Source organism: Crocodylus siamensis, chromosome 4, assembly GCF_052110815.1.
Source record: "Crocodylus siamensis isolate JL-2025a chromosome 4, ASM5211081v1, whole genome shotgun sequence".
Taxonomy (NCBI): domain Eukaryota; kingdom Metazoa; phylum Chordata; order Crocodylia; family Crocodylidae; genus Crocodylus; species Crocodylus siamensis.
The window spans coordinates 147,076,018-147,093,504 of record NC_143398.1 but is presented as its reverse complement, the minus strand read 5'-3'; the positions used below and the strand labels follow the sequence as shown (position 1 = coordinate 147,093,504).

Sequence of the window (17,487 nt, the reverse complement as noted above, 5' to 3'; positions counted from 1 at the left end):
CAAAACTGGAAGGGGGTTATTTTATTTTTATATCAAAATATCCATAGAGGTTATTTGAATTGGTAGCATTTACTTGCAAATAGCAGGAGGGTGGGGATTGAATTAAGGAAAACTTGACTTTGAGCTATGATGCACTGAAGATAATCCAGGCAGGAGAACACAGATGCTTACTTTTTAAACTCCTGGAAAGGGGCTGTCCCAAACCCACCGAGAGCAGGGTTGATTATTTGGAGTTTGCCATGCATCATGCATAGATATTTTCCCAAATTAGATTCACTGTTGTGATGTTTGGTCTCTTTATATTTAATCTCTGAGAGTTTACACTGAAGTTAATATCCATATTCTCCCTGGATGGTCATGGCAGTGTGAAAGCAGGGCCACTCCCATTACATTTCAGAGGGAAAAGTAGTATCAGAAGGAATCCATTCTCAAGAGACAAACACCTGAATGCAATCTCATCCACAGATTTATATTTTTCACCCTTGAATGGAACGTGTCTTTATGTCACTGGAATAATTTGACAGCTGAGAAAATTGGTTTAGCAGCCTATGAGATCTGAGAGTATGTAAATTTTTCTAAATTTCTTAGCTATAATTGTAAATTAGGGATATCACCACACCTGACAGACAAATGTATATCTAGGGGGAGGAAGTAATGTACACACACTCCCTGAGAACTAAATAGGAAAAAAAAGTATACAAGGCAGTGGTTAGCAACTTTTTCAGACTGTGGACCAGAATGATTTAGCTTGGGTCAGAGGTGGGCAAGTAGTCACTAGGACTCAGTTGCTGATGCCATTGCTTCCCCAAGCAGGGGGAGGTGGTTACTGATGCTGCTTCTCGCTCCTGCAGCTTAGGAGAAGCCCCCGCTGCCAAAGGCCCACATCCACAGGCCAGATCCAGTGTCTCCAGGGACTGGATCTGGTCTGTGGGCCAGAGGTTGACAACTCCTGATATAGGGCAGCAGGGCCAACGTTTTTGGCAGGCATGCTACAATTAGCCCCACACTTTCCTTGAGTGCCAGTCTGATCTTTTTTCCCTTACCTGATCTGCTGCTTAACTTTCCACTTCCTGACTTGCGCTTCCTGCCTGACATGACGTTCTGCTTTCTGTTCCCTGACACAGTGCAGCCTGTCCCCTCCCCAATCTGCTATTTGCCACACACACAGGCTGTCCCTGCCACTTGTGGTATATGTGCTGCAGGTTGGCCACCTCTGATATAAGATGCCTTGGGACAAGGTTCTTTTAGCAAGCCCTAGCCTTGGTGGCTGCTCACAGACATTAAAAAAAACACACACATTTTACCAGAAGAGGTAGTGCTGTACTTCGACCCACATCTGCAGTATCTGTATAGATCAGGCACTTCAGCAGGGCTTTTTGGCTGTTTTATCTAATAGCTGATTCAGTGCCAAAAAAAGCCTCACTAAACCACCCAATCTAGATGTACAGAGGTTGGGCAAGCCAGATCCAGATCCAATTCACGTGCTGCCTCTTCTGGGCATGTGCTGGGCTTCTTGGCATGGGAGTGCACAGTGTTTAAAGTAAAGTGCCAGTTTTGGGGTTTTTTTAACATCTGCAAGCAGCCAATTGATGTAGTCCCCCAGCTGGAAGAAGTGCCAGTGCTGCTAAGACTAAAGTGTATAGAAGCTGCTGCAGAGAAATGCCACAGCTGGTGAAGCTGGAACAAAGAGAAACAAACCAAAGCTCCTCTGCTGTTCCTTTGAAGGGGGATGTGGCTTTCAATTTTAATTCTCAGGAAAGTTCTGCTCAGGAAGGTGAAACCAGGGCTACCTGCCCAAGTTATGACTTTTTAGCAGCAGAGCATAGTAAAGAACTCCCTCTTGTTCCAGTATTCAGAGATATTTTGAAGAATCTCTGTGAGAGATAAGGATACAAAATACAAAGTTAAGAAAGCAACTCCAGCCCTTGCTACATTGTCCTCACTGGGTGTGTCTATATGTTCATTAATATGCCGTAATGATAGTGTTTAATGCGCTGTAATCAGAATATGCATTAATGCAGATGAACAGTTTTTTATGTGAAACGAATGTGTACTAGATTAATTATGCTGCGCATTAGTGCATTAGCGTGCTGGTTTTGCCAGCTTTGCTAATGCGCAGTAGAATTACTCTGCTGCCATGTTAGCGTCTCGTGTAGTAGCCACTGATGAATGTTTCAACAATGTGTTAAGACAAAGTGTGTCTTAAACATGAGTTCTGGAAATGAAATGTAGTGGGGGAGAGCCTGTCATGATTTCAAAAATGATTTTTCATTATTTTTTGGACAAGTTAAAACTAAGGAAAGGATCATATTTTACCATAAGCTAAAACATTAATTTTATGGGTCCTGTAAGCTTCAGATTCCTCTAAAGGACACATTTGGTGATAAAACACAAAAATAAATTGGTCTCATTTTCTAGAAAGTAATGCTGGGGCCAATTGCCAGGCATCGGGACTACTTAGAGTACTGGAATTCCACTAGTCTTCACCATTCAGGCCAAAACTGGCCTGAACCCCTGATCCCACAAAGTAGCTCTCCTTTGGGACATATGATGCAGGGGCTGAAGGGAACTGTGCTTAATAGTTACCATCCCATGTATCTCCTGTCTAACAGGTGTTGCTGACTAAATCATAATATGCTGTATGACCACAGCTTAATGCCTGAGAGGACTTGGGGAGATCACTTCCCAGTGCTTCAAAGATGTGGGGTCAGGAGAGGAAGGGGGATGTCCACACTGTTACCCCCTGACTTTTAGTGCCCTGAAGTACATGTACAGATAGAGAGGTTAATGCCAGGTTTTGTAAAAAGTGAATTTCTGGACTTGGGGTGTTTGCATGTAATTGTAACTTACTTGGCCTGCCAGGGTTTCCAAAGAATTGGGTTCAGCTGTTAGGAGAGACTCACTGATTATCAAAGTTCCTTTTTTAATTAGAAAGGTTTGGCATATTTCCTGCCATCATCTCATTAGTGAACACATGCTGGAGATGTGAACGTAGAAGCCTGGCTGTCAAGCCATATTTCAAAGTAGGCAAACTGCATGGAAAAAGCTATATTTTATCAGTTACAGTCCTCTGTTCACTCTATGAACTCACTGTTCATAAATATCAGGGAAGTCAAGCTGGTATTCTTCTAATTTGTCAAGATAACTTCTTAGAACATTGACAATCTTTGGAAAGCCTCAGTTTCAAATGCTAATAATCCCATTCTTAGTAATAAAAATAAAAATGTGGGGGGGTCTATTTTTGCACAGCTTTGACTACTATGCATTTGTGTGGATGTGTGCAAGAGTTAAAAGAAGATGTCAACATTTTCCCCACCTGTTATTAATTACCATGCAAATACTTAGGCATTCTGTTACAGCCTCAGTGATTTATAGAGTTAGAAACTAAGTGGTTTATAACTCCATGTACAAAACTGAACGTTTCAAGTTGCTTTAAGCTGCGCAATACCATTACTTTAGAATATTTAACTTATTCAATGGCTCTCACACTTAATCCTGTAAAAGTTGACTCTTTCCAGACAGAACAGATGTATTTTTTAATCTTATGGACTAAGCATCTCTTCAAACTGATCTGGCAGGCACTAGGTAACACCTTAATATTACATATTTACAAATTATGTATTTTTGACCCGATTTTTTTTTCATGTTTGGATACTATTGCAGTGGGCTTGGAGAATGTGAAAGAGCAGTTTTTTTGCGTATCTTGCTTAAAAATGAAAATGGAAATGGGGCATTTGGTAACTTTTTATTTTACCTTTGGTAAAATGTTGAGGGGAGGACAATAGAAACCCAAACATATGTACTTTGGAAGTAGGTATACTTTTCATTGTATCTGTACTTTTTTTAGTCTTTCTCTGGTGTTCATGTTTTGGCAGGTCCTTCTTCACCTTTTACTAGCAACAGCAATCTGAAATAATTACATTTAGCATTTTTAAAAGTGCAGCTAAACCAGAGAATTTATTACTTCCTGCAAAATGTTGCAAGAAAAAATCTTATCATTCTTCATTTTCTATGCCATCCCATGTATAAATTGTCTATAATTGCATGTCACTCATCTGTAACTATTAAATATTTAGGCGACTGACTTACAGAAGAACTATGGGCACCCTGCAAAACCCTAGAACTGTGAAGAAGCCATTATGTAAGTTTCAACAGCTCTTTAGTTTTTTAGTGATCTCACTGGTATCAACTTTACGGTGCATGTATGTGATTTTTACTCATGCTGTGCTTAAATATTTTTGTGCATAAACTATTTGCTTGCAAACAAGTTGCTATGTGGGAGGATTTGGGTTTGAGTCCTATCCAGTGTTGTCAATCCCCAGCAACCAAAAAACATGATGCTCCTCTCCCCCCTCCCCAACCGTACCAAACTTGCAGTCTTAAACAATATTTTTTAGGCTTTTTATTTGACATTTGAGGTTCATTTTTTTTCTTCCTTCTCAGTGCAAGCATAAAGGCTGGAAATACAATTACATGTCAAATAAAAAAAATCTCCATAAGAGTCTCTGATGCCTGTATGATTCCATGTTCTGGGGCTTTAAGAAGGTTTCCCAAATATCCCAAGATTTACAGTAAATATCAAAAGAGTTGTTAATAGTGCCTGGACTTCTGCATGTCAGGACACAGGGAGAATTCAGCATTTTTGTCTTGTTCCTCAGTCCAGCGATTCTTACCCTGGGGGGTGCCTTGAGATCCTTTGGGGTATTGTGGAGTGCCTTGCAATGTTAGCACTGTTAGTTGTTTAAAAATGATTCATAAGATAAACCCAGAAATTTCAATTAGGAATCCATAGTGTTAAAACCATCCTGACTTGCTCTTGTCTTTCTGAGTTCTTTGCAATAGAAAAATTGCTCTATTATTTTTATGTAGTCAAAAATCAACCGAAAACGAAGAGCTAGAATTTCTGTAGGGGTGCCTTGAGTCCAGCGAGACCTGCCTTGTGTCTAAAAAAGGTTGAGAACACTGCTTTAGTCTGTCTTAAGAAAATGTGAGTTTGGAAGGAAATATCCATTGGTATTTTCTGTATTGCAACTGTGGCTAATGCTTGGGGTAAGGAAGTTGGCAAATAAAAGGACCTTAAAGAAGAAAATGATAGCACATTCTATGATGAAAGGCAGGATAGAGGTTCTTTATTACCCTGTAGTGCAGTAATTGTCAACCTTTTTAGATTCAGGGCATCCCTCCATAATTTGAATTTGGTGGCATCCTGGTTAAGAACTACGTCATCTTATCTCAGTGCTTCTTAACTCAGATGATGTTGTTGCTGCTGTCACCAGAGCCAGGTAGAACTACCCCATGTACCTTGTGCATAGTCCTTCTTGATTTAGCTGCAGCAAGAGTGCATGCTCTTACCTGCATTAGGGTTATCTGATATGCCTAAAGCACCCAGTCCTGCTGCAGCCCTTCTCTGTCCAGGCCCTAATCTCTCCCACTTGTCTTGGAAACAGACGCCCATGGGACAGTTCCCTCTATCAGCGTGCCTCTATTTCTGGGAGGTCAGACCAGGAAGGGCTGTGACAAGACCGATTGCTCCTGCCTGCTTTAGATTCACCAGATAGATAGCCCCAATGCAGATAGGAGCATGCACTCATGCTCCAGCCCTTCCCAATCTGGCAGTGCACATATGCCTGGGATGCCTTTGCCTGGCCATCACAGCGGTAGCCACACTGTGGCACACTTACAGGTTTTTGCTGTACCTGAGTGGAGAACCACTGCTTTAGTATACCTGATCAAATGCTGCCTTGGATGCTTCTATGCAGTTCCTCAAAGTTAGGGGTAGACACATGCACAAGTGAGGCAGACTGTCCCAATATTTCCACCTTGTTGTAAAATGTAAAATGTTACCATGCACAGAGAGAGTTGGAAGTTGTTCATTCCCAGCGTTGTAATCATTTATACCTGGGAAATCAGACAAAAGATGATATAAATCTTCTGTTTTCTTTAAGCTACAAAAAGGAAGGAGTATGCACAAAACCAGTTATCTGACAGAACTATAAATTAATAAGTGTTTGCAAATTGGCTTCTATTGCACTGAATATCAGAATGCATATTATGAAGACTGCTTCCTGCTGTTTTAATTAGACACTCACAAGGTAGTCAATTAATCAGAGCTGCTGGATTTAATACACATTTTGGCAAAGGTCCCTTGTCTGTTGGTGAGATATTAAGGGAAGATGCATTACTTCATAGCTTTCTGTAGCATAATTTTAATAGCTATTTATATAATCAAGAAGCTCTTTCTCTTCTTCCCACTGTGATGTCACTCATTTGTCTGCCCGTCTTTTTAATGGTGTCAAACTCTATCTTTTATGCTAACTGCAGATGATCAGTCTTCTGAAAAAGGTAGGTACACTGCCTGTCCATGTATAAATAAGAAATACCTTTCCTAATTATACAGAAACACCCAAAGCAAAGGTTAATAACAAATACAAATTGTTTCTATAGCCATTTTCTGAATTTATTAAACTACTTTCATTGAAATCATAAGGTACCTATATAAATAATGAGCCTCTGTCTCACTCCAAATCTAGAATAAGTCGTTTGAGTTACCTACTATGGACTAGTTCCTGTGCTAATTTACACCTGTTGAGGTCCGTAGCACTAAACAAGGTTTATAATTGAATGTTATGTTTGGTGTTATTGAAAGGAGAGAAATGTTGGTTGGACAACTTCTGGAACACCAATATCAATCCTGTTTAGTTTTCTTTGCTATCACTTTGGACTGTGTTTTACTATGTTATTTTCATGCTAATCAGATTAAGTTTGTGCTACTTACAAAATTATGTTTGCAAGACTCCGTGTATCTTTTTAAATAGCAGGTGTTTTCTTAATGAATTCGGTTATGCCTCCTGATTATTCCTTCATACTGAACATGGTCCTCTAGTGAAAAAAAAAAGTTGTCGAAAGTGAATTCCAGCAACTTTGCTCAAAGTAAAAATCACCTTCTAACATTAGATGGCATGACTTGTCCTTCCTAGGAAGTGATGAGGAACAGCTATTCAATAATGGCAAAAGAAAAAAAAATGCCTCTGATCCCATCCATGCTTATTATACCTATAAAATAACTACAAATATATTCTGTTATAGCAGGCATAGTATTTCACTGTTACGTGCCTGTAGTGAAGGAAGAAGAGGCTCTATTAATATTAATGGATAATGCAGTATCTGGGATAGAAGACAGCTATTACTTTGGACAGGCACTTTTGCAGTTATATTATATCCAGGTATATTTCAGCAAATAGAATAATTTCTATAGCAAGTTCTTATTATATTCTGTAGATTCCAGATATCAGGTTATTACGGTGCACATTTGTGTCTTGTGTATATTTTTATTGTATTTGCATTGAACTGGGGATCTGATAAAGTTGGTGCTTTTAATTTAGAAAATGCTCATTTATATTTAGCTAAGTCAAGAAAGTTAGAGCATACAATAATGCTTCATTTTTGGTTCTTTGTTGCACTGAAGGATGTTGGAGTCTCAAGATAGACGGACCTTCATTTGTAGTGCAACAGATTTTGTAGTGCTGTGAAAATGTAGCAAAATATGAGTGTCCACATGTTCAAGGGGCTGCTTGTCCATTGCAGTGTGGTAGCATGCAGTGCTGGCACTCCATACCTGGGGGCAAGGTGCACAGGTGTTGTAGCATGCCTTGTGGGGGCTCCAGCCTCTGGAGAGTCTGGAGAGAGCTGAGTGTAGAGCAATACACTGATTGGCTGCTTGCTAGGGGACTCCTCTGTCCTCCTTCTGGCATTCAGAACCATAACATGCACGGTCAGTTTTGAACTGGTTGACTTGTTCAGGATCCCTACCTCCCATGCACCCAGCAAGTCCAGCTCCAGGATCGCAGGCAAGTTCTGCGTATGCTATACTCGTTATGGCAGAGTCTGGAATTGCCAGTGCTTCTATTGGTGGCTCCTACAGCTTGGGTGCAGGCCTCTTCCAGCCTATTATTCATGTGGCCCTCTATCATGTGGCAGAAAACAATAGAATGCAATTTAACAAGGAGAAATGCAAAGTGCTGCACCTAGGGAGGAAAAATGTTCAGCACACCTACTCCCTAGGAAATGACCTGCTCGGTAGCACGGAAGCGGAAAGGGATGAACATGAACATGAATTGTCAGGTGGACTCCAAGTGGACTCCAAGATGAACATGAATCGTCAGTGTGACAAAGTCATCAGAAAAGCTAACTGCACTTCATCATGCATCAGCAGATGCATGACAAACAGAACCAAGGAGGTGATACTTCCCTTCTATTGGGCGCTGGTCAGACCACAGTTGGAACACAGTTTTAGGCGCCACGCTTCAAGAGGGATGTGGATAACCTGGATAGGGTCCAGAGAAGGGCCACTCATATGGTTTAGGGCTTGCAGGCCAAGCCCTACAAGGAGAGACTAGGGCACCTGGACTTCTTCAACCTCCACAAGAGAAGGTTGAGAGGCGACCTTGTGGCTGCCTATAAATTCATTGTGGGGGTGCAGAAGGGAATTGGTGAGGCTCTGCTCACCAAGGCACACCTGGGGGGTCACAAGAAATAATGGCCATAAGCTAGTAGAGAGCAGATTTAGACTGAACATTAGGAGGAACTTATTCACAATTAGAGTGGCCAAGGTCTGGAATGGGTTTCCAAGAGAGGTGGTGCTCTCCCCTACCCTGGGGGTCTTCAAGAGGAGGTTGGATGGGCATCTGGCTGGGGTCATCTGAACCCAGCACTCTTTCCTCTCTATGCAGGGGATTAGACTCTCTTGAGGTCCCTTCTGACCCTAACATCTATGAATCTCTAAGGCATGTGGCAGTATCCACCACCCACATACTGGCCTCCATGGTCTTCCATACCTGAAAAAGGGCCGCATATATAGCCTGGGCTATATTCACCTAATGAGGAAAGCACAGCACTCCTAGTGGTGCCTGATGTGGGCCTTCCACTCCTCTGCAGCTGCAGTTCTGTTCTCAGAAGAGACTATGAATGATATCAACATCTCCTCCTTACTTTGGCTCTACCTTCTCCTATGATGTACCATTTGCTGCCAGTGGTCTCTTGCTCTAGCCTTGAGATGTGATCATCCCTAGAGCTGTCCATCATGCCAGACACAAGTGTTGTGGCTGGAAACAGAGGGAAGCAACAGATAGCTATATGAATGTGTCAGATTTTTCAGAGAATATGCAGCAAAACACAACTTCTGAATAGGAAGAGCTCAATATCTTTCCACACACTTGCGCTGGCTAGAACTTGGGAAGGTAAGTTCATGAACTCCCTGTGCAGCCTGTGATCTGCATCTCATGCCCACTACCTCTTCCCTTTCTCAGTGTGCATACTGGAATGGCGTTCCACCCCGCCCCCCCAGTCATATAAAGGCAGTGTATCAGGATGTTAAGTTACCAGGGATTGCTGCCCTTAGACAAGCTATAAACTTCAATGCTTTTACCATACATCCCTCCCTGGCAGAGAGAGTTCAAGAATGCTGTGGGACTCCCTATCCCATGCACCCAGGATTTCCTGTAAGTCCTGTTTTCTCATTGCAAGACTAGAACATCTGGCTGATGTGTCCCTGACAAATTTGCCTTCGCCCCAGAAGACAAGTTGTTCTGCTTGGTAGGAGGGAGACTCCCTACACCTTTCTTGTGGAGGACACAGTGCTGCTGGATGATATTGAGTTGTGGAAGAAGATTGTAAGCTTTGATAGGTCCATCAACAGGTGAAGCAACCCTGGAAATACAAGAGCTACACTTCACAGCTATCAGAAGATATGCTACCAGTTCATTGCCTTGCCTGACCTGCAAGCCATCAAAGCTGGTATCCACCTGGTGTTTGTCTAGTAGTCAGTCCCCCTACCATATCCCATCCCAGGGCACAGTGCACTGGTCTGTGGATGCCATGACCTTCCATCCCAGTGCAAGTACTGCAACGTATCCTGGTGAAGTGTTGACCGCCATGACCATGCAACTGCTCCCTGTGCAAGCAGCCAGGTTAGCCATGTGATTTCCCTCTACCCCATGCCCCCAGTGCTGGGCATGGACTGCACATTCCCAGAAGCCTCCACTATTCACCATGTGAGATCTGGGAAGTTGGGTGGAAGGGAGCCGGGGCAGCAACAGGGCATCATCTGCTTGGGACTTAGGTTCCCTAGTCACATTCTGACAGGGATAGCCTCCCCACAGAGGGAGGAATGAGCAGAAGGCAAACCTTCCCATTGGCTGAGACAGGAACCTCATGATGAGAGATGACGAAGTGAGTGTTGGGCAGGCCTAAGGAAAGAGAAGATGCCTTGGGGACTGTATCAAATTTTTTAATTCATTAGCATCCTGTGATGACAAGGTGTGATGTACACCATTAGCTAGGTACCTCTTAATTGCTGGGAAACTCTTGAAAAACCTGCTACAGAATTGGCAGTGGTTCACACAGTTAACAAAATACTCCAGGTGCAGAGAGAAGTGCAGCTCCCTGCTGTAACTGAGAACGCTTTGCAGGAAGCATTGTGAGTTGCAATTCCCCAAACCAAACAGAAGTGCACCATTGGTTTCAGGGGAGGAATGTAGCTGCTAGCTGCAGCCCAAAGCAGGTTTCCTTTAGCAATGGCCTTTCTGTCCTACAAGGCCACAATGTTTTCAGAAGGGGAGAGAGAAAAAGAGCAGAGGGAGCTTGTTCTAAGGGTTCCCCAGTTAGCACTGGGGGGGGTAGGGGGGGAATTGGAGCCCCGCCACCTTGGGGGTGCTCCAATACATCTGTTCCACTCTCTAGTATGGGCTGAAAAAACCCGAACTACTGCCACTCCCTTTCTCCTCTCCCATGCTGAAAACAGTTTGAGGCTGGCAGGCAATGCAAACAGGAGTTATAGAAAACACTCTGTTTTGAAATGTCTTCATCTGACCCCTCATGCAATAAGGATTCAGATTTTTACCCCATGAACCATTTTTTAAGCTGTCTGCAACTGTGCACTTGTGTTTGGTCATAGCTATAGACCACTTTTTGTGGCCAGATCAGGCAAAAATTGCAGCATTGCCAGCCTCACCATGTCAAAAATCATGAGACAAAATCGTCAAGATCAAGAGATTTGGAATGTAAATCATGAGATGCTATTTTTCAAGTGTATGTGTGGGGGGGCATTATTTGTGAAGGTGTGGGGGTGTGTGGGGGGCGGGGCAGGGCACAGAGCCACAGCCTGCCTCTGCCCCACATACAAATTCCCCCCCTGCCCCCTGTGCTCTTGGACGAGCTGTCCACAGCTCTGTCGCATGACCAGCCTCAGGGTCCCATTCACCTCAGCCCCTGCCCCACCCCCTCCCTCACCATGGGGGGGCCCCCTTGCCCCTCCCCTTCACCCCTTCCCCGTCACAGACTTACCAGCTCAGCGCTCTCTACATATGCCAGAAGAAAAATCCCATAATTTGATCTCTCTATTCAGAGATCGTAAGTCAGAGTTAATTTGACTTGGAAATCAGGAGTCTCATGATTTTTCTGTGAGCATTGGCATTACTGAAATTGTCACTTCTGTCTGTGCCTTCTGTTCCCACAGACTCCACAGCTTGATGTCCTTTCCATTATCACTCCATCTCTTGGAAAAGTGTTGGGGTTGGGAGAGAAGGAATGCATGTATAGAGCTTGTCAGCCTCCTGCATACTCTGGAGAGAGACTAGAGGGTCTGGAAAATACTTGGCAGCAGCACAGGAAAGGAGCTCTACAGATTGCAGTTTTTGCCTGTAGCTTACAAGGTGGTGGCGCTTTACACAGGATCAATGTGCTTTCAGATCCATTCTTCTGCACGTGTCCCAGGAAGGCACGTACCCCCTCCGTTGTCACAACACAGCCCTGCAGTAGTGCATGGGTCACGAGAGGGCTTGGTGTGCCTTAGTATTTAGTAGCAAGTGACTGTGACTGATGGTGACATGTGAGTTCATCTTCCCAACCCTGGGCAACAGACTTTGGTGTAAATCACAGACACACCCTGGAGCTCATGGGGGGTGGAGAGTAAAGTCTTCTGGGATGCTGGAGGGCTAAGACCCACCCTGTAGGACTACCTGGAACTGCATATATTACATGTGACAAAATATTGCACTACCAAGAAGTTTGCGTTTGAAAGGAATGCTCTGGTTGCAGATCAGCCACTTTTTTCATACCATAGACAATGTGAACAGTCACTGCTTTCAGTGCTTCCAGGGCATTTGTAGTGCTACAAATGTAACGTCTGCCCATGGCCTCAGAGCAGGAAGTATCCTGTGCTAATCAGATCCACTGATGCACAGGAGGAGTTAGAATCCTACCTCTTTGAGTGGGGGAGTGTTTTGTTTTGGGTTTTTTGTAGGCTTATAGTGGACATTGCAGCATCATGAATATTAACAGCCTGAGTAACAGATATGATGAACATTAAGGAATACACATCTACAGGAAACCTTAAATTCTGAAATGTTAACTGAATATAGAAGCTAATTGTACTTATATAAGCCATTAGGCAAAGGATAAGCCCTTTTCCATGCCACTAACATTTTTATAGAAAATAGTTTGTATGTAATACAGGACACAGAGCTTTCCCCAAACTATGGGGAAGGTACAATGCAATGTTTGTCTTACAGTGCAATGTTTATCTTTCCTTTTTCTCTCATTTTTGTTAACAGAAGACTGTGACTGTGAAGGATATTTCAACGGGCAATATATAGGTAAGAGGCCTAATTCCCATTTGTCTTCCCTGTAGAATGTGGCATGGATCTTATTGCTTTTGTTTTAGAGCAGCTTATCAGTTGTCTAGGTTTGTGCAAGTTGTGTTAACTAGATTGTGTAGAGGTAAAAGCTAAAATCTGACTTTTTGTTCGAGGCCAAGAGAGTCAACAAAAATTCAACCTTTGTTTTGGAGACTCAAATACCTCTTACCCTGAACAGTTTCCTATCATGTAAGCAAATATACACATTTGTGATCTGAATTTGCTATGGAATGTGTGTCTTCTTATAATTTGCTGTATTGAAGGAGTCTGTTGCATCCTTTCAACAGCTTTCTAAGGACCCCACTATTCCCTTCTATACTGAAGCACGCTATGCACCAAATTGTTTGTAAACAACAAATTAGTCTTTCCTGAAGCAAGGCATATTGCTAATATAGCAAAAAGAGCTTTAAGCTAGGTTCAGTGAGGGATGGAAACAAAAGATCACAAACAAATAAAGAACAAAAAGACCTGAATGAAGGCCAAGGAAGAAAAGACAATGAGGAGCCTTAACAATATTGTGAGATGGAAATTAGTAGGGCAATCAGCAAGTCTTCTAAGATGTTTATGTTAGAGAAACACATGTGAGGAAGTACACAAAATGATGTTAATGGAATAACAGACTTGATGGAATAATTCGTGTAATTGGAATATTGTCAAGAGTGTCAGTTCAACTTGTTTTATTGTTACAGGTAAGAACAAAATGAGGTGGGGTTGCCTTTTATATTAAAAGATGAATAAATTTGTATTGAGGCAAAGAATGGAGTGAGAGACACAGGCCATGTCCACACATGCATGCACATATGATTTGTGGCACCAGAAGCCATATGCCTTGCACGTTAAAACATGCGCTGCACTACTAATTTGCAGTGCAGTGGCAAAATTTGCTCCCAGAATTTGCCAGTGGTTAAAAAAAAAAGAAAAAGGCCCTGATAAAAAAGTGGGGCAAAGCATGCAAAAGAAGCCTAATTCCCTGTCTCCACATGTTACTTCCTAGCTGACTGGGGCACTGGGCACCTCAGTATGGGGGCTGCCTGCTGGCTAGGCCCACACTGAGGCACGCTGTGCCCCAGCCAACCCTCCACACAAGAACCCGACCGGGAGCCAGAGGGGCTGGCCATGGGCAGTTTTGCCCGAAGTAGGACAATCTGTCCCTCAACAAACTGCATGTGCAGGGGCATGCATTGCAGCATAAATTTGTGCTGCTATTATCTGTGCTGCTGTGAGAGCGCACCCCTGCTTGTCTGGACTGTTGAAGCCTATGTTTAAAGTAAAGGGGAAAACTGCTATCACAGATGCTAGACTCTCACACCAGAAGGAAGCACTTTTTAAAAACGGATTCTTCAGATAGCAAAATCACAGGACTTAGTGCTTACAGGGGAGTTTAATTATCAGGATATCTGCTGGGATATCAGCATTGCACAAATAATCAAGCAAGTTTTGGATTGTTTTGGGCAGCAGTTGGCAAAGTTTTGCAGTGACAAGCCATATCAACCTGATTCAGGTCTGAAGCAGGCCAGTGCTTCTGATCCAGCCACCACCAGTGCAACTTCTCCCTGTTATCTAGTCATGGGATGAGCAAAGCCTCTCATCCCAGTTCCCAGGCTGGATGCAATGGCTGGATTCAGTCCATGGGTCATATGTTGCTGACGCCTGGTTTTGGAGGCAGCTTTTTGAAGGAGACAGTGGAGAAACCAACTGAGGGGGAGAACAAGCATAAATAAGTAAATTGAAGGTCCAGAAAACGTGGTGTAGAAGGAGAGGTTGGAAGAAGTGGGTTTATGTAATCTGGAGAAGAGAAGACTGTGAGGGAGCTGATAATAGTCTTCAAATATCAAGAGGGTTCTTATAAAGAGAATTGTGATTGATTGATTTCTGTGGATACAGAGAAAGGAAAAGAAGCAGTGGTCTCAAATTATATAAAGGAAAATTTAGGTTGAATATTAAGCAGAAATGTCTAACTGCCAGGTGGTTAAGCACTGGAACAAATTACCTAGAGAAACTGCAGAATCTCCATTACTAGAAGTTTTAAAACTTAGGTTAGGCAAACACATGTCAGGCTGATCCTACCTTGATCAGGAGGCTGGATTAGATAACCTTCCAGTGCTATGATTTTATGAAAAACCACACAAGCAACAGAAGTTTAAGCAGGTTAGCCAGTCAGCTGGGATGAGACTTGATTTAACATATCTGATACTCTGCTCTTTAGCTGGGTTGCGGAGGAGCTTTAGATTAAGTCGAAAGGAGAAACAGAACAACCAGACTGAAGCAAAGCAGACGGAACAAGCAGACACTTTGGAGCTACTAACATATGAAGAAGTCACGAAGTATCAGCAACAGCCTGGAGAAAAGCAGAGACTCATTGTTCTGATTGGTAAGACACAGACCTGGCCAAACATTTTTACTGGTTTAAGAGTTATAATTTTTTTGCTTCCCCCATCAGTGGAAAATGGCTTTTGTTGACAGAAAAAGTTTCTAAAAAGGTTCCTTTTTAGTTACCTTTTTATAATGAAAACACAAAAGATTTCCCTTCTAGAGGCTATAATGAAGAGCTTTGGAACATGGTAATGTCCTCTAATTTTCTCCGGTTTTTTGTCATAGGGTCTTGTTTTCTCCCATATCTAGGCTTGGATAGGCTCACTGACAGGTTTGCCTCATCAGCAGGGATCCTGGTTTTCTTTGATAAAAGCATTGCAGCTTCTCTGATAAAACCCCCCAAAATCCATGATTAAGATGAAAGACCCCTCACCCCCCCGCCCCTTGGCCCTACTGGTGCTGCTTACTCCCCCACCCACATACACACTCAGCTCCATGGCCCTGCTGGTGCCCTTCACTCCACCCTACAGCTCTCCAGCCCTATTGGTGTTCCTCACTCCCTCCCCACAGCCCTCTGCCACCCCCAACTCTGTTGGAGGGGGCACCTAGCTGCCAAAGCTAGGGCCCAGTGACCTGGGTCCACAGCCCCTTGCCCATGGCTGGAGGTGGCAGCTGCTGCAGTGAAGCAGAGCCTGGCTTCCCCACGCCCTGCTGCCTGCTGCAGGCTCAAGTGGGGTTGGGCCAGCTCCCTACCTTTGTGTACACTTCTGTTACACTTCTGGTACACTTCGGGGGGCAGGAAGGGCAGGGGGATTAGTGTCCCCAGATCAGTGCACTGGATAGGGTGGGTGCACACTGCCCGCTGCAAGCTTGGGCTCCCTGCAAGCTTGGGCTGCAAATTGCGGTCCTGGGCCCCAAGCCCCATGCACCCCTTGGCTGGGCAGCCCCAGCTCCAGCCTTGCCCTACTCCCTCCCTCCCTATGGGGGCCTCAATGCCCCCCACTCCACTTACCTATGGGGGCTGCTCTGTAGGCCTGATGCCCATGTGCCCCCTTGCCTGACCACCCTGCTTCTGCTCCCTCCCTGCCTCTTGCAGGCTGTAACTCAGCCAGCCTCCAGACAGCTCTTTGCAAAACTGCAAAATCCATGGGTTTCTCCGGTAAGATGAGAAATCCACATTTGCCTCCGGTAAAAGGTAAAATCCTCCATTTTCTTCATGGGAAATGGAAAACTTGGATCCCTGCTCATCAGCTGTTGCCTCAAAGACCAGAAACTGCTCTATGTTCCCAGCTTCCAATGGGATGTGCTGGGGGAGACAGTTCTGAACACTGCTCCCTAACCCACAGGAACTGTGGCAGACCTGAGTCCGGGACAGAGCCACACCAGTGTGCTGGATGCTCTGACAGCTTACTGCTGGGCAAACTGTCAGGAAGCCAGCTACTCTCATTCCCTCCCCCCGCTTGGCAGGCAGAAAAGAGAGCAGGGAACTGTGGGATAGTAGTGAACAAAAATACCTGTTCACGTGTAAATTTGTCCCAGAAAGCCTTCCCAGTTGTTGATTTAAATAGCAGCTTTTTTTTGTTGCAGATCCACTATTTTAGGGTTGGAATGGCCATTTTTTAAAAGGACAAAAAGCCTGAATGTGTGGCCACAGACTATAGGTGCCAACTTTTATATTTGCTGGTGGGGGTAAGATGATGGACTTACGGCAAGTTTTATGCATTTTAGATGACAGCCCTCTTCCCAGGTGGGCCCAGGGCTCTCAGGCCTCCACGTACACAGTCCCTCTGGCACAGACTTTTTGTTGTTCTAAAACAACAGATAAAAGTGGGTCAAATTAATATCTATCTAAGCCTCTAGTGACTAGTAAATGTCTGGCCTGTAGTTATTTGAGGATTTAAGCAGCTGATGTTGATGCTATTTAATGTAGAATCAGGTGAGCCCTAGCATCTCTTCTCTCTCCCCACTTAAAGATTTTTTTCCAGTTTCCTCCTAAATAGTGTATTTTGTTTACATGTAGATGATAACATTCCTTCAGTTTGCAGAATTTATTTTCACACAGAAGCTTTTTGCTTTTATTAGGTTCATTGGGAGCCAAACTAAATGAGCTCAAGCAGAAAGTTGTATCAGAGAATCCACAGGAGTATGGTGTTGCAGTTCCACGTAAGTGAAATCTACAGAAGTCTCTATTTGTGAATCATTCTGTGAATTATGCTCAGTAGTAAAATTACTAGTTAAAATGCTGTTCAGTAATCTATTACCATTCTTATCCTCATTTATGTGCATCTTTAGGACATAGCTCATTTCCTTTCTACCCCTTGAAAGCATTTCCTTCTCTGAACAGCCCAGTTCATATAACTTCCCCCTCTGGCACATGGACAGAGTCTGGAATCTTGTCAACTGAATCAGTTTTTTGCATTACATTTTCCTAAGTGAACAGATTGATTTTTCTCAGTACCCATAACAGAAGTGACACTGAATT

General features: G+C 43.6%; 1 protein-coding gene across 9 annotated transcripts in view; it reads left to right on the top strand.

Annotated features, from left to right (window-relative positions):
* Positions 1-17,487, top strand: part of MPP3 (MAGUK p55 scaffold protein 3) — a 140,531-nt gene that overhangs the window by 64,482 nt on the left and 58,562 nt on the right. For 8 of the 9 annotated variants that reach the window (XR_016441943.1, XM_090044098.1, XM_090044095.1 and 5 more), the window contains 5 exons: positions 4,077-4,141; positions 6,322-6,342; positions 12,609-12,650; positions 14,899-15,063; positions 17,088-17,168. Coding sequence is in view for 8 of the 9 variants with exons in the window: in XM_090044098.1 (XP_089900224.1) it covers positions 4,077-4,141; positions 6,322-6,342; positions 12,609-12,650; positions 14,899-15,063; positions 17,088-17,168 (374 nt within the window). In the remaining variant the exon portion in view is untranslated. The remainder of the gene's footprint in view (positions 1-4,076; positions 4,142-6,321; positions 6,343-12,608; positions 12,651-14,898; positions 15,064-17,087; positions 17,169-17,487) is intronic. The other variant, XM_090044099.1, reaches the window with a different exon arrangement.